The following is a 20770-nucleotide window of genomic DNA, read 5'->3' as shown; positions in this document are numbered from 1 at the left end:
AAGTGCCAATGTTATATATAATCTTTCCACTCTTTTGTACAGGAAAAGCATAAACAGGAATTAGAAGACATGAGAAAAGCTGGACATGAAGCCTTGAGCATTATTGTTGAAGAATTCAAGGTAAACGAATTGCCAAGATAATGTAATTTCTATAAATTTTCTATAAATAATATTCTTGTAATAGAGTATAATAAGTTTGTACTACAAGCAGCTGTCTTTAGTACTGCTTGTTCTGATTGCTCAACCTCTTTCACTTTAAGACTGTCTTTTCTGCTGCTTCTAATTTAGACTGCTTGGCCTGAAATTCTGCATGACATGTTTTTCTCACTCTGCATTTTGGGAAATTTCAGATAAGTAGGTTAACCATTTTCAGTAATGAAACTTAAAACCACAACAAAACAGAAATGCTGGGAACACAAATCTGACAATGTAGTTAGTGAAGGGGAAATTCAAATTCTAACTGCTCAGCAACAGCAATTCATGACCAAGGAAAGATCTGGGACAAGGCTAGTAAGTCCAACTTCAGAATGATTTAAATTTGCGGGAAGCAGCAATGCCAAAGACAAAAGGACTTCATGTAAGAGAGTGAGTTTTGCCTTGGTAATGAGGTAAGAAATGTTGCAGTGTTGTCTTGTAGCAATCCATCCTGGAATGTGAGTGCTCAGGGGCCACTTTTGGTAAACAGAGTTGAGGCTGGGGAATGAACTGAACATTGGGCTAAGGTGCCCCATGCCAGTGCTCATAAGATCGGTGCTGGTGCGAGTGTATATAAGGAATTGTCTCATATTGCATCTTTGCAGACTCCTTGTGGGGCTGCTTATGGAGGTAGGACTGTCCAGTCCATTGTTCATTAAATGTGTTTAGGTTTAAGCAGAAATATGTTCGATTTACCTCAAGGAGTGTGATAAAAATTCCTCAGCATTAGTTGGGTTTTGAATGGAGCTGTCAAGGTAAAAAGGGCAGGACTGGGGTTGGGTCTTCTGATTTGAATAATATGCTGAAAATTTGAGACTAGGATCTACCAGTCAAGAGGCCTTTGTTAGAGAGGGTAGGCAGGTTTGTTTGTTTTCAGTGAATACCCAAAACTTACTCGCAATGTATGTTTCTTCCTGATGATGTCAGGATCTGCAGCTCTAGGAGAGCTATCTGTCCAGATTCCAAGTCTGCTGCAAAATTTGAGATGTTAATGTTATGCAAAGGTTTGGTTTTTGTTTTTTTATTTTCTTTTTTTTTGTAATTAGGTTCTATGGGGCGTGTTCCTCACATATAAGGTAGGCCTGCAAAGTTTCAAGTCTAAGAGAGCATCACTCTGTAGGGGACATCCAGGAGAATGCTCTAGGGAGACCTCATTGCAGCCTTTCAGTACTTAAAAGGAGCCTATAAGAAAGATGGGGACAGACTTCTTAGCAGAGCCTGTTGCTGTAGGACAAGTGGTAATGGGTTTAAACTAAAGGAAGGAGATTCAGGCTAAGCAGGAGGAAGACATTTTTCACAATGATGGTGGTGAAGCACTGGCATAGGTTGCCCAGAGAGGTGGTAGATGCCCAATCCCTGGCAGTGTTCAAGGCCAGGCTGAATGAGGCTCTGAGCAACCTCATCTAATTGAAGATGTCCTTGCTTATTGCAGGGAGGTGGGACTAGATGACCTTTGAGGTCCCTTCCAACCCAAACTATTCTCTGATTTTTTGATTATGCCTTTAGGACCCTCTGCTTGCAAGCAGCCCATGTCGTAGACTGCAGAAAAGTATAAAGTAATTCTAGTCATCTGTTTGCAACAACTCATAATAAGAACGCCTATTAATAATTTTGCTAATAACTGTTAGTAATGCTCTAGCTAATATTGAAATTGGACTATCTGTCGAAATATGTCTGTTTCCATCAATACAACTTAAACTAATTCCAACTAAAGGGAACCTATCCAGAAAACAGTTTCAGAAGTTTCCATTCCTGAGAAAAGTTAAGCATGACTGCTGATGATATCTGATTACTCCATGCCTCTCTCATTTCACTTCTGGAGAATTTTTGTCTTTCTTTTCCTTACTTCTTTGGAGACCACTTTGCAGTAGAAGTTCTCACATGGGAGTTTTCTTCAGACAGTCCCACTTTGGATGGGCCACTGAACATGTGGCGTAACAGCATTTTTCATTTCTGGTCTGTGCTAGATGTGGATAATATGTCTGTCCTCTTCTATGTGAACTTATATTTCTTAAAATCCAGTGAGCTATTGGTAATTGCTGTATTTACGTTTCCTCCTATTATTTCAGAAAATATAAACAAATTGTGCAATGCAACAATTTTGTAGAGTTGAATGTAAGTTCTGTATCTTTTCTAGATAAAATATTTCAACATTTTAATGAATGATTTGTCCCTTTTAAGGAATAATTTCTTCGTGTGTAGTTGGAGGAAGGAATATACTCATGTACCATATTGATTTTTGAAAACTATTTCACCAGTCAACTGGAGATTGGAAGATCTGATAATGTCATCTGACAAAAGAAGATTTATGTTTATCAGTTTCTATGATTTGACACAAAATATTAGGGATTTAATTGAACACTCCGATTCTAAACAATATTAATATTTAGCATCTCATTTCTCATAGACTGTTTATATTCAAGTTATATAAAGGCATTATTTAATACCATGGAACTATGGCATGAATATACTTCATACAAGTCTTCCTGTTGCCTCATGTGGTTAATTGCCATATTTTGGTCAATGAGATCACAGTAGTCTGAGGAGAAATAACATCAGGTATGCCAGCCTCTGAGTAAAATACTGCAACCAACCTTGTCTACAAACATGCAGTGAGTTATTTTTCAGAGTAGCAGGAAAAATAAAGTTTGTTAGGTTTAAAACAATCAAGCTTTTTTTGGTTGGTTGCTTATAGCTTAAATAACTTTTTAGTAACCATTTACCATGTATAAAAAAAATGAATACCAGTGAATCATCAGATAATTCAGTGAAAGCAAAAACTGTTCTGTAGTTTTGTTTGAGAAAATAATCTCATGAATTTTTTAAAATGTTAATTCATGATTAATATTTTAACATGGATTAGGGTTATTGGAGTCTCCTACTCTGGAGACATTCAAAACCCGCCTGGACACATTCTTGTGTAACCTCATCCGGGTGTTTCTGCTCTGACAGAGAGATTGGACGAGATGATCTTTTGAGGTCCCTTCCAATCCCTAACATTCTATCATTCTGTGATTCTGTGGAATGTGTTTTTGTAGGTATAAAGTAATATTTTACATTTTGGGGACTACTCATATCTTTAGGAATTTATTATATTTATCAAACATGTTGGCAATTAGTAGTCGGATAACAAAATAAGGAGTCCTACATATATTAATAGCATTTGTTTACAAATGTAAGGTAAATCTGATTAGTCTTTTGAGTGAAATACAGAATTGTGGAACTCACTGACTCTCTTAATTTACTCGTGATAAACTATGATTAATTTTGTGCTAAAATATGTCTCCTTTAGCATTTAAGACTGTGCTACATTAATACGTATCATTTATTTCCATTTTCATTAGATTTTGTAAGTACTATGTAATTAATCCCCAGTTTACCTGGATTGTGGAAATTCACCTAAGCAAGTCTACTGAATTATTTAAAAGGCATACATATGAAGGAAAATCTAATGATAAATACACTCCTATTACACATTCCTTGGGTTCTGATAAAATGAACTGATGCAGGTTATTCCAATCAAGTGTTTGTCCATGGCTGAAATTAGGTTCTATTGCAGTCATGCCTGCTGTAATTATAACTAATCCTCTCTGATACCAGCCAGTTATAATTTTGTAATGTCATGCTAAGCACAGTGGTATCATGAGTGAATATAATGCCCAACATTGGTTGTTTAAGTATAGCTATGTACAGATATGCTATGTACAGCATACATGCTCATAGGAGGGCAATGAGGCTGATGAAGGGTCTAGAGCACAAGTCTCATGAGGAGCAGCTGAGGGAACTGGGGCTGTTTAACCTGGAGAAAAGGAGGCTGAGGGGAGACCTTATCGCTGTCTAGAACTACCTGAAAGGAGGTTGTAGCACGGAGGGTGTTGGTCTCTTCTCCCAAGTAGCAAGTGAATAGGACAAGAGGAAATGGCCTCAGGTTGTGCCAGGAGAGGTTTATATTGGATATTAGGAAAAAAAATCTTCATGGAAAATGTTGTCAGACATTGGAACAGGCTGCCCAGGGAAGTGGTGGAGTCACCATCCCTGAAGGTGTTTAAAAGGCTTTTAGACAAGGTTCTTAGGGACATGGTTTAGTGCTAGCTTTTGGTCATGATTGGACTCAATCATCCTGAGGATCTCTTCCAACCTAAATGATTCTATGATTATATGATTCTATATCAACCGTTCATCATTGGTCCCGGAAAATAACTTGTAGAATCCATCAAACCCCAAATCCATTAAATAAGTTATTGAACCTCGGGATTGAACAACAATGGAAAAGAGTTCACTACTTGCCTTTTCTGTTTTTCTAACATAGAGAGGTCTTCCTACTGATTGATTTGTCAAAGTGCCTTTCCTGTGGTATGCAAAAGAAAAGGGAGTTGCCTTTTTTTCACTTCTGTCTACAAGGTTGCCAAGTTAGTAACCAAATGCTTGCATTTTTCTTACATTTAGAGCAAATTATTACTCCTTGCAGACTTACTGCAGCAGACTTTTCTGTTGTTTCATCTTTATATGCTTGGAAATGGGTTATACTTTCTGATAACCACTCTCCTGTACTTGGGGAATTATTTGTTGCAAAAGGGAAAATATTTCTTTACATTGATCTTTCTTTAGTATGAAAGGCAGACCAGGCACTCAAGTTTAAAAACCAAACCCTCTCAGTTCCTACCCGTGTTGTGACTGGTATTTTTTAATAAGGCCAACAGTGTCAAAAATTGAGCGTATGCAAGAAATCAAATACTGAATGATCTCATTTCAAGGACCTCTGTACACCAAAGCACCTGGAGTTATTGCAGTTGTCTTTGGAATATTGGCTAGCTAAATGTGCTGGGAAAGCCATTAACAAGGACCATTAGACACTTTGTAGCACAAGCCCTCAAAAACTTTGGCCATTGTTGAGCATCTCACATTCTTATCTTCCTTTCAATAAATAAATCACAACATAGTAATGAAATTTGTATTAAAAAACATGGGAAAACAAATTAAGAATGAACTTAGTGATCTGTGTAGGCCAAGTCTCCCCGTCTTGTGTTTACCTAATTTTGTTTAATTTCTGTCTTTCATCTCATTATTTTTTTAAACTTTTATCCCTGGTAATTAACTACGGTAAATAAAAGTAAATGTAGATCTTGGAAGTGATGCTTGTGGGATCGTGTCACATTTTAAGATACATACTACAAGCAACACGAGGATTTTTCCTCTGCTTGTTTAATCAAGCTTTTGTTCTGAAATTGTCATAGTTCTGTAAATAGACCAGTTAAGATTTTTAATCTGTTTTGTTTATTCTTCTCACCATATAAAATATCCAGTAATGTAAGCTTTAAAAAATATGAGGTTACAGGCAGGTGTATTTATTTGATGGTATTTATTTACTTAGATTATTTCATGCAATTATTAGTCTTCTAAAAGACAGCTTTTGTGAATCAGATATGTGTTTCTTTTTATGGAAATTAATTTCCCCAGCCCTTCCTGATACAATTTTGTGTATCAGTTTTCAATGTTAAATGGTTGGGTTATTTTAGCTTTCCAGAATGTAAGAACAGACAGATTTGCAAAGTACGGGATATGTTGGGGCCATCAGATTGTCTTTCAAAAATATTTGTGTCAATAATAGACCTCTGAACTGAAAGGTTACCCTCTAATGAACAAAGGAAAATTTAAAAGATCTAATTACAAAAGAAGTTAATCTAGAGTCAGCATATCTTTTTTTAGACGTAGTTTATCCCTAGTGAGGAGGAAAAACTCTTGAAATGTGTCCAGTTCTCAGCTCCTTAAAACACCACCTTAGTTTATTAAGTTTCCTAGATGACATACTGGCTCAGAAAGGCCTGACATATGAATAAAATGATAAATTCAAAAGTTATTGCAAGAGCTTGTATTTTCCTTCCAAGTACTACACTTGTCTAGTTGCACTAGAATTCAAGTGGGCCTTGAATATAATACACTATTGTTTTTTGTCATGAAAAGCTGATGGTTGTAAAAGTTGAGATTCCTTGTTATTTTTTTAGTATAGGAGTACTCATGTACAATGGTGATGCTACTACAAGAATCCCTCTACCGAATTCTGGTAGGAAAAGGTATAATCAAGTTTCAATCTTCTGAAGATCTATCAAAAATATTTTCTTATTGATTAAAGCATCTTAGTATTGTAACAGTAATTGCAAAAATTACAAGATATCCCTCCCTCCCTTTTTAGTAAGGATGATTTTTTTATATATGGTTCTGACTATAGAACAATATATACAGTGTTAAGTATTATAATAATTGAGAGATTTGATTAAGAGCATGTTTGCAGTTTATCTCTGGCAGAACAGTGTTTTGTAGAAAATTAGTAATTTAAACTCACTTGCCAGTAAAACTGATATATAAATAAACTGAGAATAGTATTCAAACTGTAAGCAGCCCACCATTACTGGTATACCAAAAGCAGTTGCAAATGAAACTGAAGTTGTTATACCACTTTACAAAAAACACATTGCCCTATTCTTGTATTTTATTTCAATGTCTTTTATGTTTTGTCTTTGAAACACCTGACTATAATTCAGTTAACACTGGAAACAGGACAGTGCTTAGTGAAACCATGAACCTTCTTCGTACTCTCATGCACATCAAAATGTGTTGACCTTTTGTAAAGAGTAACTTGTGAGAAGAATTTTCCACAGGAAATACTTTTTGATTCGATATGTAAAATTTCACAGCACAAGCTCTGTTTAAAGCTTTGGTAGCACACTATGACTACGAGTGGAAACAATTCAGGAAATTCAACTCAACATTTTGTTTTATTTCATTTACAACCTACTGCATTGTAAATTGCAAGTTGACTCTGACTTAAGCAGGAGCTTATTTGCTTTCATTTTTAATATTCACTTGTACCAAAAAAAAAATATATCTATCTTCCGTAGCACCTAGATGTGTATGTCTCATTTTCACTTAAATGGAGGCTCACCTGAAAATAGCCTGATTGTGAAAATACACAGTATCTCGGGCTGAAGTGGTTAAGTTGGATTCTGTTGAAAAAGGCATTTGTGGAAATCTTTTAAATAGTTTTCTTTATATTGTATGTGTACTAGCTTATAACTGAGTTACAACACGACCAGTCAAATAGTATGTATTATTGAATTAATATATCTTCTCAAAGCATCAGGAAAGGATTTTGATTGTGTCCTTTGCTCTGTTTAATAATTCAACAATCAGTTAATTATATTTTGCCTTTAAGTAGTAGAAATTAATTAGTGGTGGAGACAGGATGCTGAATTAGATGAATCACTGTCTAATGCTATGAAGCACAGAATTTCTTAGCTGCTATTGCTGAAATTAATACTGCTATTTAATATAATTCACAAGTTTGAAGTAGGATGGTAACTTTACTTTTCACTAGGTAATGTTATTTTTAAAGATGACTGACTTGGGCCATCCTGGTTCAGCAATTTTGAATTGAAGGAGGAGTTTGTTTTACTGGCTTATGTTTAGTTACCTGAGCAAGTTAATAATGGTTGAGCAGGAGAAGGCAAGCAGGGATGATCTTATTTTGGATTGACTAAGGGTTTGAAGCTGTCCCTTTGAGTAGCGCTATAGAACATAATGCAGCAGCCTGCACATCATGACGTATGTTTCATACTGATGTTTCATGTGAGTTGGTTTAACATTTTCAAACAATGCTACACACCTGAGAAGTCTGGTTTTTTCATGGAGTTATACTGTTTTTTTCTGAAGAGATGTGAGGCGATAATAAACTCTGCTCTGTTTTTCCTCTTGCCTTTTTTTCTGACTGTTTTTTTCCTCCTATAAAAAGAGGGAGTTGAGAGAAAGAGATTTGGCAGTTTATTACTGTTGTGGAATTTGGGATTAATTTGGGGATAACAGTCTATATTATTGCTATATAATTCAAAAAAGATTCTCATAAATTCGAGCTTTTAGCCATACTATAAATCCTGTTCTGGGCAAGCATCTGTGGCTTCTATTGCCAATAGAATTAAGACTGTCTGCACGAGGGTTGGGCAAATAGGTTTGTATAAAAAATGGGGTGAAGTATCCGTGCTATGGTTTTCACAAAATTTTAATAATTGCCCCTTTACCTTTCCAAGGATGAGGACAAATTTTAGAAAGCATCTAATACTCTACACATATAAAACTTGTGGAAATGCAGGATGAAATTTTGTGATCATTTGTATTTTCTGATCTTTAAACTTCTCAGATTGGGCATAGTAGAGTTTTTTTGGTCTCTAATGTGGATGCTGTGATGCAGTTCTCCAGTGTTCCCACAGTACACGTAGTGTGCTGTCAATTACATTCCAAGGCTACTTAATTCTCTGACTATTGCTAAAGCATATAATAGAGTAATTAAGATGTCTATTCCCTTAAGGACAACCCAGGGTGATTAAGGATGAAGTTCTTATTATGATCTTTGGATCTAGTTTTAACTCGGTGTCTTCCAAAATTATTCTAATGTATGAAACTTAAAGCTAAGTTTAGCTCTGTATCTGATTTCAAACTGGAACTTGGACTAATTTACTTTGTAAAGTTCTGTTTTGTTTTGGTAAAATTCCTCTTTATAAAATTAAGATTAATTCATTTTTAATCTTTCTGCAAACTGATTTTTAAATGTTTTCTACTGTCATTTAAATGTGTGAAGGTTTTGATAAGAATTTGAAGAAATAAATGGTTTCTGTGATTTTTATAACCCATCATATATAAAACTAAAATGGATATGAAGACTCTTTAGAGAATTTGTTCTTAAGGGGTTTCATTCTCTTTGTTCTGTTAGAAGCCAACAGGCATTTTTGGTTAGTGAAGGAAAAGTGGGATCAATTCTCCGATAGCTTTTCTGTGTTAGGAGAATGATGAGAAAGGAGGAGAGAAGCAGAATTTCCGGAATGGTTTTGAATGTTTCTGATAGTTTATGTTCCAGAAGAAGACTTGCTTTGCTGCCATTGTCATCCTACAATTCCTGTAGTTTAGAGCATTCATTTGGAGCAGCCACACTATGTATATTTACTGTTAAATATGAGCATGCACATTACTCCTTAGCTTTCCTGTTAACAATGTGAATTTGTTCTTTTAGCACCTCCCCAAAATAGTTCATGTGCATATGTCCAGAAACAATGAACAGAAAACATAAGACAGTTTGGTAATGGAGTATAATGTGCATTTGGAATATGATTTATTTCCAAGTGGCAAAATAGCAAGTAAAAGGTAGAATTCCCACATGAATTCTAGCATTTAAACTGCCTTATCATACAGCTAAACCATATAGTTTACAGACACCAGGTGATGTTCCATTGCCCCTCCCTCTCAAGGAGCTACAAGGTTCTAACACATTCTACAATTCTGCTATTATTTTGTTAAGGCTGCTTTACTAACAAGAATCCAGAGGAGCAGATATTAAAATTAAAACTGTAATAAATGAATCTTTGAAATTTTAAAACTTAGTAAATTCAGCTTCATCTGAAGTGGTTCAAGACACATGTTCCTGTTCTTTTGCAAAGGAAAATCAGGACAGAGGCAGAGTGCAGACTCCTAATTTTCCTTTTTGGTTGAATTCCACTGTTTTTAGTCCTGGTAAGATGAGATGAGCATATAATAATTTATTTCATTTGTTTTTGAAGGAAGAAAATACATCTGTACATCAGACTGCAATCCATCTGATACCGGGTAGATTTTGAAAAAGGACCTAAAGTTTTGCTATTCTATATCTGACTCTGATAATGTCCTGTCAATTCTTTGAGACATCTTAAGTTCCTGTACTGAAACTGAGAATACTGAAGTAGATTAATTGTTAAAATATGAGGTATTTTATTCTAGGCACATTTTTTTTTACCAAATAAAACTCACTGGATACCTTAAGCCAGTGTAATTTTCAGAAGTAATTCTGGTTTTAGAGGAATTAAATATAGATGTGTTAATTTGGCACCCTTTTCTTCCTCAAATAATTTTCTCAGTGCTATTTTCTACTGTCATTTTCTTTGTCTGATCTACAAGCCAAAACAGCTATAAATTAATGTCTGAGGCTTAAAACTTGACCAGATTTTGGCTTTGATTAACTAAAAAGATTATGCCAAGTTGGAAATCAATTATAACTGAACCAAACCTAGTAAAACAACGTAATTGTAGACGTTAATCCTTGGTCTTCTTTTTTTTTACCCAGTTTATTAATGGCAAAACTGTAATATGAGATATGGGGAAGAAGAAAATGTTAAAAAGCACTGTATGTATGTTTACCTGACTACTTGGAGCTGTGGTGATATTTTTTCATTTTCTTTTCAGGAGTCAGAGGAAAAATGTTATTAATACTATTCTTACTTTATTATACCTAAAGATATTATGATTATTGAGTACATAAGCTTTGTAAATTCTGTCTTTGATTAGTGGAAAGGCATCAGTTCAAATGAATCATGTACTTACGATCATAACTATGGTTATACAGCCACTATAGTGGCTGCAGTTGGATCTTACATTCCTGCTAGGCTTTGTATTTGAATCTTAAGCAAACAACTTTAATTTTTTATCTAAGGCACCATAGTCCTTTAAACTTTTCCCCGATACAATGACTTACTTAAGGGTTTGGGAGGCAGAAGATTTTTGAAAGCCATAGAAACTGCAGATGGAAAAAGAAGATCTAGTAGCTCCTATCTGGCTCTAATAAAAACCAAAAAAAAAGGTGACCTTACTTTTGGTTAAAGGCAGATATAGTTAGGGCTTGTGAAATGTGTTATGCTGAGGGAGGAAAAAAACAAACCAAACCAAACCAAAACACAAAGCATAGAAATCCTGAAAACCTGAAGCCACCACTTCCTCTCTAACAAGTGTAGGCTGAGTCAACAAATGTGATAGTGTGTAGTGTGATATAGTGTATATGTGATAGTGTAGAAACAGATCCATATCAAAACTGATACCTCTTGCCATCACAGTCCTGAAGTTGTCTGTTGGTACAGGGGGACCCTTGCCACCCTGTGTCAAGAAAGTTCATTGCATAATATGTAGAAGGAGAAATTAATTACCAAGAGCACCCATATTGACATCCTACCACTTGACTTCATGCAACAGATGCTGTGGGCTACATTCTGCTGTAACCTTACTTGAAATGGTTCAATGAGCTATTAAAAGGAGACTGTTCCAAGAATGCCAGCTTGATATTAGGTCAATGGCCACAGATTTGTGGAACATCAGCCCACCAGGATAATTATATAATTAATTAAGCAAGAAAGTGGTGTTTCAGCAGTGATAAGTTGTTGCCCAGAATAGCAATTAGTCAAAAGAGTTGTAGTTTCATTGTACTGAAGGAAGTATATAACTGTGAGAGTGAGAGATGCCTATTATCAAGTAGCCAGATGTATGTTTTAGTTTAGTAAATCAGTTTTTTCAATTCATAATTAAACTAGTTGATTATCTTGACATTTGCAAAAGCTTTGGATGGATATCATGTGTCTCTGCTGTATTTACGCCATCAAGAAACCGGTGAGCGTGATCAGGCAAAGAAAAAGTGACCTCATTTTTTTAACTCCGTGTGTTCTTTTCTCTTTTTTTGGTCTCTCTTTTATTTATTTTTTTTTTTTTTTTTTCAATCTTGGAAAGACTTTATCTTATGACACCTTTATGTTCATATTTACTTTTACAGTCAACAGGAGCCAGGCAGATGTAAGATGTGTGCAATGACCATACTAGTGTCATAGGCAACGACTGCATGTTCAATTAGAATTACAGGAAATTGTCAAGTTTGACTTTTATTTTATTTGAAATATTGTCTTATTTCGGATAATGTCTTACAGGACATGGTTTCAATGATCTATGAAGAACAATAGAAGTCTTAATTTAAAGGGGAATTTACATTTATCTAGTCATGCCAATTCTGTAAGACACTTTTCTATTCATACTTTATAAGAGTAGACTTTTCATTTTATAAAAGTGCCTTATCTGACAGTACTGACAATTGTGATCAGTCCTGAGCATAAACATTTTCCCATGATAAAAAACAAACAAACCAAAACAAACACTCTACACTTTAAAATAAATCAGAGCTCAGCATTCTGATTTGATTTTAGGCGTATCTTAAAACCATAAGGTTCTAAGAATCCCCAGATTCCTCTTGAAAGGGAAAATCTTATTTTTGTACTAAGGAGCTATTGCTATTTCGGGGTATTATGTGCCACACCTCATCTTCTTTTGAAAAGATTGAAAATATTTGGGCCCTGGCATAAATAATTCATTCTCTATTTGAAAGGCCTGTTTGACTGGCTGATCTGCTGCATCTCTCCATAGAAAATAAAGATTATTGTCTGGAGACACAACATAGGTGCTGTCTGTGAAGTACTGTGCCACATAGGGGGATTTTTCTATCTCCTTACTCCAACAATTAGTAGAATAGTCAAATACAGGGTCAGTTCTGTGATACTGTTTAAACTACACTAGTAGTATAAGATAGAAAAGTAAGGCTTTTGTTTAGGAATGTGGAATTTTATGTATTTTCTAAAGAAAATAATAATAAAGTAATTATTAAAATGTAACAACGTCTACGTGCCATCCAATGAATAATAATTATTACTTTGAAAACAGAAAGTTCTTTACACCATTTCATGGGAATTTAACAGTCAACAGTTAAGTTTTCATAGTAAGTCGCGTAAAGCGACTCAACTCTTGGCCTGAGCAAGAAGCTATATAAGAAAGGGTATTGCAACTTAATGACCATTCTGTTACTGTTTTCCCTAAAATCAGCATTTGATTTTTTTTTTCTTTTTGTGCCAGTTATATGAAACAGTTCTTGTCACAATAGTTTAGACAAAAAAAAAAAAAAACCCAAACCATGAAATAGACACTTAATTTTTGCCAGTGATATGTGGCAATTCTAGTTGATAGGCACTAGGATTTAGCAGATAAAGTTTGACATACAGAAGTTGTACTTCTTTGAGTATTGAGTTTTTGTGATTCCCTGAATTTATGTCAATAAAAGCACTAAATTTAGTTGGAAAGAAATAGGCTTTTATGAAAGTAAACTTATGGGTAGCTAAATGCCCTGCAAACACCATTCAACCTATTCTTAAACTTTGATTAAAATAAATGTTAAGCACCATTTTTTACCTTTTAAATCTTTCTGAAACTGTGCTGAAAACTGCTACCATACTATATTGTAACACTATGGGAGAACACTGGTTTTGGCATAAGAGGCTAATTAGTGGAAAATGTGGAAAGGTAGTTCAGTAATTGTCAGAAGGGGTTTTTTTGTATACTTTTTCTTTTTTAAGTATTCAAAGTCATATTTGTTTTGCGTTTTATGTTCCACGAAGTAAATAGATCTTTAAAGTTTGTATGAAAGATGGGATTTTTTTTTCCTTTGTCTGCATTGGGACCAACGGTCTGTTTTCTATAAAACTTATGTCTGTTTTAACTTACACAGTAATTTCAAATACTTCACTATATTGATCACAAGTTAAATATAGTTTGCTATGATGTGTATAAATAGCCGAATGAATATTTGCAAAGTGACATAAATATTTTATAATATTAGGGAAAAAGACTTGCATAGCATAATTTGAGTAAATCCTGTGTTAAAATACCATCGTCGTTTAAAGAAGCCTGAGCGCGCTTCCTCAGATGGTAATCTGTTTTTTCACATATCTCGGTATTTTTTATTTCTCTTCTTGCAATCAGATGCTGTGAATTCTGCAGAGTTCTGTCAAGTGCACGTGAATACACACATATGCATGCACACGTGCTCACACACAAATTAGTTCCTAATTTTATAATCTTTTTGTTACTGTTTCGGTACTTTGACTTTCCGCACTTTGACTTCCACTGCTTCACATTTGAGCGTGAACTTCCTGGGGGGGCATTCTTTTATGTTCCAAATTACTCAGAATTTCCATCTGCTTTTACTTGACTTGTGGTTGTGAAGATCATGCTTGGCCCATGGTATCTTACACTGTGCCGAGAGGATGTGGAGTTTTGTCAGCCAGGGAAATATGCCTGGCTGCTTTTTTTTTCTTCAGCAGCTTTCATATGCTCCTCTTCTTGTGTGGTCCCACTAAACTGAGTATATTTAACAGAAATACTCTGCCTCTGTATCTTCCGTGTGCTGCTCTCTTTTAAGCAGACTGTGTATTAGAAATCTGAGGTCCAAAAAATTTTAGTCCTGACTGAAAACAAGGTAGTGTTACATAGAAAGGTACTTTAATAGTTGCACATAGCAGATTTATAACAGCATTCCGCATTCTGGTTATACACGAGTATGAGTAGATCTGCAGTTACCAATAAACATCCCAGAGTTATATCTTTGTCGAACGTTCTATGCTTTCTTTTTGCAGGCACTGCTACAGTCTACAGCTCAACAGAAAGAAGCAGCTATTGAAAAACAGTATATACTAGCAATTGAAAAACATTCTCAAAAATGTGAAGAACTTCTTAATGCTCAGGTATGGATGTACACATACAAAATTTGTTGTGGTTTTCTTTTAGCTTAAACTCTTTTCTGTTTGAAAAAATATTAGGATATATGATCACCAAAGAAAATAATCAATCTTTCATGTTATGTCCTCAGCATAACAATAAACGCAAGTATTTAAAAATGCGAAGTAAATAATGATTCTTCATCTGTTGGGATCAAAGGTGTTTTATAATGTTTAAACCTGCTTAGAACAGATTCAAGAAGTGTGTAGCATTGACAAAAAGTTTGGGAGCAACTTGATACTTCCCTCTTTAATGGATGCCATTTTCTGTAGTCTTGGGGAAAACATGCCATTATTTTTAAATTATGTAGTTAAATGAAGGATTTAATTATATGGGATTTGTACAAATTTTTGGTCCAAAACATCTGTTGTCCAAACCTATTTTTATTTCATCAAAATATTGCATAAAAATAAAAAACTAGCTATAAGTAATTACATAATGTTCACAAATCTATATACTCAAATAGGCCTATATTGGCTCATTTAATGTGATGAGTAAAAGCACACTGCATAACAAGTATTTGGAATCGCATCAATTACTGGAAGTATCTGAAGAGTGTAAACCTTTTTTTTTAATTGAAAGTATCTTGATTTGACTTATGTATAGCTCCTGAATTAAAATAATAATTAATATTAATATATAAGTGGATTTTTTTGTTGTTTTGGTTGGTGTTTATTATGGGGTTTTTTGTTTGTTTTGTTGTTTGTTGGTTTGGTTTTGGGTTTGTTTTGGGTTGTGGTTTTTTTTTAAAGCTAATTTACTAATAGCATGCTGAAGTTGTTTACATTTGATTTAGCAGTATTAACAGTAACCTTTTAAGTGCTGTTAGCAACTATTTTAGTAAAAATACAAAGGATAATAGTGTATTTATTTTCTTGGCAATATTAGACCTAAATACATCAAAAGTCCCTTTGAAATATTCCACCATTTCCAAGTGTGTTTTATGACCATTTGACTGTTCTGACAATATCAATTAACACTTAGTGCAAACATGTATTAAGTATATAAAAGTCTGTATAAACAGTATGAAGGAAAGATGTAATAGTTTAGAGAATCGATTCCATCATGAATGAGTTTATTGCACAGAACTACAGTTATTAATGCTGTATTAATGAAGCTCTGCCTAACAAGCAAGTAAAAACAAATTTTAAGAAAATGTTTTCTGTTTCTGAAATGATCGTATTGTTTAGTGACTTGATATCATTTTCTGAATGTTAAAAAAGAATCAATATCATGAAATCTGGAAGAATTACAAGAATATTTTTTGAAGGTGTACTTATATGTTGAGCAAAAACATTACTCCCGTGATCTGTCACATTTGCATTGTAATCCTAAAGGTTTGGACAGGAATGTGAAAACCTGTTCAAGAGGTTCAGCTTTACCTGGGAGAACCTAACAATGAAAGGGTCGTGGAACAGGAGAGTACATGTGACATATCACAGTGCCCAGTTCATGTCATGTGTATGTTTAATGCAATTTAACACCCTCTTTGAATCCCAGAAAAGGTTTATTTGATAAACTTCCAAGTCATTTCTCATTTAACTCAATCAAGTTTGCCACCTTCAGTTGTAATATAAAACTGGGATTTTGAAGCCTAGTCAAGTAGACAAGTGTGAATCCTTATATTAATAGTAGAACTACCAGGTTTAATAAAATATGTTGACTCCTAAATCTTTGTTGGAAAAGATCTGAGAAATGTGTAGTATGTTTTTATTCTTTTTGAATAAATCTATTCTTAAATGTATGCTTTGGTGTTTTAAGATTTGGTTTTTGGCACAGCAATAATAACACAGTTCTGTACACAAACATATCTTTTTTTTTTTTTTTCTATTCTAATATTCTTGCCTTACAAGCGGTATTTTGCCTTCAGACTTCTAAGCCCACATAAAACTTTATCAACCCACGTAATTTTTGTCCTTGTTTTCCATTCCTTCTAAATTTTCTGCTCTTTTATTTCTAGTCAAGATTATCGTATGACTCCTTCCTTATGCTTTCTCCAAATCCCATTTTCCCCATAAATTCCCATACCGATCCCTCCCAAAAAATCTTTTTGAGAAGGAAGGAAAGCTGTTTTTCTCTGCTTGTCTGTAACTTATCATTAGAGTATATTTAAGTTTCTGCTTTTGAAGCTATATTTTATCAGAGTGTAGTGCCTGTGATGGAGACGCATGTTAAAAGTGTCGAGAGAGGTACCACCCTGGTGATAAGGTCAGTGTACAAGGCTGTATCTTCCAGATTTTAGAGGCCTAGTTCTATGGTTCTATTTCAGTTCTCTGCTGGACAAATCTGTGCAATTCATCTTTGATCATTCCATGTGAGGTTTTTGCAGCATATTGGCTAGCTATAGGTAACATCATTATCATGTACAAGAGGGAACCATCAGCCCATCAACACAAATTGTGTTCAGTTCTATATCTTGTTTCAGACTCTCTGTTTACTGTACTCTTCTAGTTCTAACTCCATAGGCCTGCAGCTTAGAACATTGCTAAAACTGCAGAAACTTCTCCAAAGTAAAATTCTGAACCATTTTCTATTCTGGTCCTTCTGACAGATGCCTTCTCCACTGATCTTAAAGTAAGAAAGTTCCAGTCTATTTTCTAGTTGAGTTTTATTTGCTTGAAGTTCAATATACTCTCTGACATACTATACTGAACTGCCTCTCAGTGAAGTGTCCCTCTATATTAATCATTTCTACTGTCCATTGCTTTTGAAACAAACACTTGAGAGATGAGCTGGTGGTATCACCTTACTGTTCACGTACTGCCCACAGATGCCAAGTATTTCTACATCTGCTCTTTTCTTAGACCATTAATGTCACTTGTGTAGTATATGCTATCTCAGATGTCCCCTGGGTCTGAAGTTTATGGGTCTCCTTCCCCCTTTCCTGGAATGCTTTGAAAGGACCAGCTTCTTCTAAGAAATTTATGATCACTGTAACGTATGCTTCCTGAGGAACAATCTATAGGGCTGCTGTTTTTTTCAAGGAAATTTACTCTCTTATCAATGTTTCAAAAAGCAAACAGACATTCTTGTGGTATATTCAGGGGCATGAGGTTCAGGGTGTCTTTCATCAATGAACAGGACCATGAGAACTCTTCTGCTCTATGCTGGGAACCAGTCACATCATAAAGTGAATATTTGGGAAAGCAATGTATGCCAGTTGTACATTTCAAATATTTTTGGATAGTAGAGAAAATGTAATTGGAAAACACGTATCAGTTTATTACAAGTTGGAAAATCACAAATTTCATCCTTATCTATTTTGAGAAACAAACATATTTGATGTTGCCTCCAGAAAATGAACACAAACTTTGATTTTGTGATTTAACTCATACTGTAAGAAAATACATACTGAAAAACATGATCAACAAACTTTGAATATAATTTTTTAATACACAGAAAATGAAGGTACATATTACATCAAGTTAATAAAAATGCCTCAGTATAGTGTTGGTCAGTACTAGAAGTGAGATGCTACATGGGGTAGAACAATATGTATCTTTTAAAATATGGATATTAAAACCAAAACCTCAAACAAAACCCAAAGCCAAATCAGGCATCTCACAGTAAAATTTATCTCTCTTAGAGATTGCTGACAAATTTAGATCATAGTTCTACCTTCTTTACTAAATGTTAGCAATTTTTTATGACAAATGAGAAATGGAAAAGGTTTACAGGCTGGGCGTACTTTAATTTTTAGCAGGGAAAAAGCAGCTATCATATATATAATTCAAGTTCATTAAATATATCTCGTACTTATGGAGAAATGTGATTTAATCACTAGGACTTCGTAACAAACCAATTGTCTGGGTTGGATTCTGGGTGCAGCTAGCAGGGGCAGGTGTCACTGGCAGTATTCTGCTGTTCCATACTTCAATATGTGGAACAGAGTGTCTTTCAGCCTTCCCCGTTTTCCAGTGTTTGATTAGAAGTAGTCTGTTCAAACATCAAAGTAGGTTTTCCTTCTGAACATAGAGAGGACATAGAGACTGAGTAACTTGAAAAACGTGGAGCACAAAAGGCATCATAAAAAGATGGACTATGAAGAATCTATTATTTTAAAGTATGTATGTAGCTATGTAGCTAGGATGTTCTAAGAAATTTTCTTAAGTTTGCTAGATGATGAGCATGATGATGTAAAAGCAATGACCTGTTTTCACTGGAAGTCCTAGAAATGATAATGTATTAGAAATTTACCTCACTATTTAAAGTAGATGGTGTTAAAAAAGTAGACTACATTGAGGTTGATTTTTATATTGTTTTTAAAACAGTTAATGATATATGTATTTAGGTGAAGTAAAATCTTAAATACCTGTAGCAAATCACTTCTCATTTATGAGAAATCATTTTCCCTCTCTTTGTTTATCTTGCACTTTTCATTCCTTACCTTGATGGTCTCCTTCCTTATTGCCTTCTAAACAGTGTGCAACAAGCATTCTTGGATAGGGAGGGACTAAAGTACGTGTGAAATGAGGCTCAGATCACACGAATTCCTCTTTTTCTGTGTTTTCCTGTGGAAGCAGTATCAATCGAAGAGAAGCAACTGGACATCCTGTGTAGTGTTTTCATGCTTGGGTGTAGTTAAAGGGGATATATTTTACTGTGGTACTTAATTTTGTTAGCATATTTTCCATTTTGATTCATGTAAAAGAAGAATAAAGAAAGTCAAGGAATAGAAATCTTTTAATTCTGTAGTTCAGTGACATGCATATTCCTTTCCTGGGCTGAACTTATTTTCTTCAACTTTGTAAACCCTTGAGGATGTGTGGCCTACAGTTTTCCTTTGTATAGAGTATATTATGCTGATTTTTTTCTCCATAGTTTAATAAGCCAAAGGAGCTGCTTGTGTAATTGCTGAGACACAACAATACTGGAAGTGTCACATAAAAAGGAAAGAACTCAGTTAAATGCTTCCTCTGCACTTTTGAAAATTGATGTTTTGCATTATGATTTTATGTGAATCTGTGAAACAAATCTGGCCTTTGTAGATGCAACAGCCTTTAAGATAAGTAGAGTTAACCCCATGTCCTTAATTCTTTTTCCTCTTTGCTTTGTCATGATTTTGACTGTCATTTGTATCATAAATAGTAGTTCAAAATCTGTTGGATGGTGCATGAAAACTTGTGCCCTTTTTATGAGTATTGGTTTAGCTTCAATTTAAGAATAAGTTGCTGAAAGGTCAGTAAGAATACAAGTTCTGTTTGCTAGAACTCAGTTTTTTGAAGTGTATAATGGTTCCAAGAACAACTTGTGGACAAGCAGAAGACTTGTGTGACAATAGTAATGAGCTGCTGGAATGTGATAGTTGCCTTCTTCAGTATTTGGATGATGCATTTTGATGTGTTTTGCATAGCCTTCTGTGGAGAGTACCAGTATCAGTAAGTCCAACGGTTCCTGAAATGTGAAATGTAAAAAGTACTTGTCTTGTATAGCCAGTGATTGTTTGTTTGCCAGATAAAATGTTTATTTCATTCAGCATTAGTTCCACAGTCAGGAAGCATAATTTTCCATTGTTTCTAATCTTGTTCTTACATCTACGCATAATGTGCAGCATATTTATATAATAATGCTAATTTTATGAACTTTGATTATTTATTTTTGTTCCTCTTGTAAATAAAAGAGGTTCTGTGTTTTTCCCATCTAATGTTAGTAATTCTGAAATCTATTTAATGCCTGATCTTGAAGGGAGCAAATGCAAACTAGATTGTTAGATAATATTTGCATTTTTAGGAGACATTAGCCAAATTTTGCAGTGAGAGTAATAGGTACTTGAATAGTCCTGAAGACCTGCAGGTTGAAAAAATGAAGAATGTAGTGGACATAACCTTTCTTGTTCATTGCATCCAACTATGATAGGTTTGGAAATTCTTGAGAGTATTTATTGTGTCCCCTTTCTTGGGCATTTCCGCTCAGTTCTCAGAAATCTTTCAGTTTGCTGCTGTGGGAGTAACTGTTTATTCATTTGCTCCAAAACAAAGCACTTTCTATCAGTCATTCCTGTTACATTTTCATGTAATTCACTTTGCACCTAACTTGTCATCCTTAAACATAGTTCATCTAGATGTGTCTTTTCAGGTCAGCTGCTCTTCTGCCAAAAGCAAAGTTTGGCTTTCTCAGAACTTCTTTATTCTCTGGTAGTTCCTGA

At 34.6% G+C, this 20770-nt stretch overlaps 1 protein-coding gene across 1 annotated transcript in view; it reads left to right on the top strand.

Moving 5' to 3' along the window:
- The window catches only part of CCDC91 (coiled-coil domain containing 91), a gene marked incomplete at both ends in the record, with an annotated part of 107617 nt that overhangs the window by 32897 nt on the left and 53950 nt on the right, over positions 1 to 20770 (top strand). The window contains 2 exons of the mRNA XM_080358420.1: positions 43 to 120; positions 14484 to 14591. Of these exons, the coding sequence (XP_080214546.1) occupies positions 43 to 120; positions 14484 to 14591 (186 nt within the window). The remainder of the gene's footprint in view (positions 1 to 42; positions 121 to 14483; positions 14592 to 20770) is intronic.

This window comes from Nesoenas mayeri (genome assembly GCF_963082525.1).
Source record: "Nesoenas mayeri genome assembly, chromosome: 1".
NCBI lineage: Eukaryota > Metazoa > Chordata > Aves > Columbiformes > Columbidae > Nesoenas > Nesoenas mayeri.
Note: the sequence above shows the minus strand (reverse complement) of the source record. Positions and strands in the feature narration are given on the sequence as shown.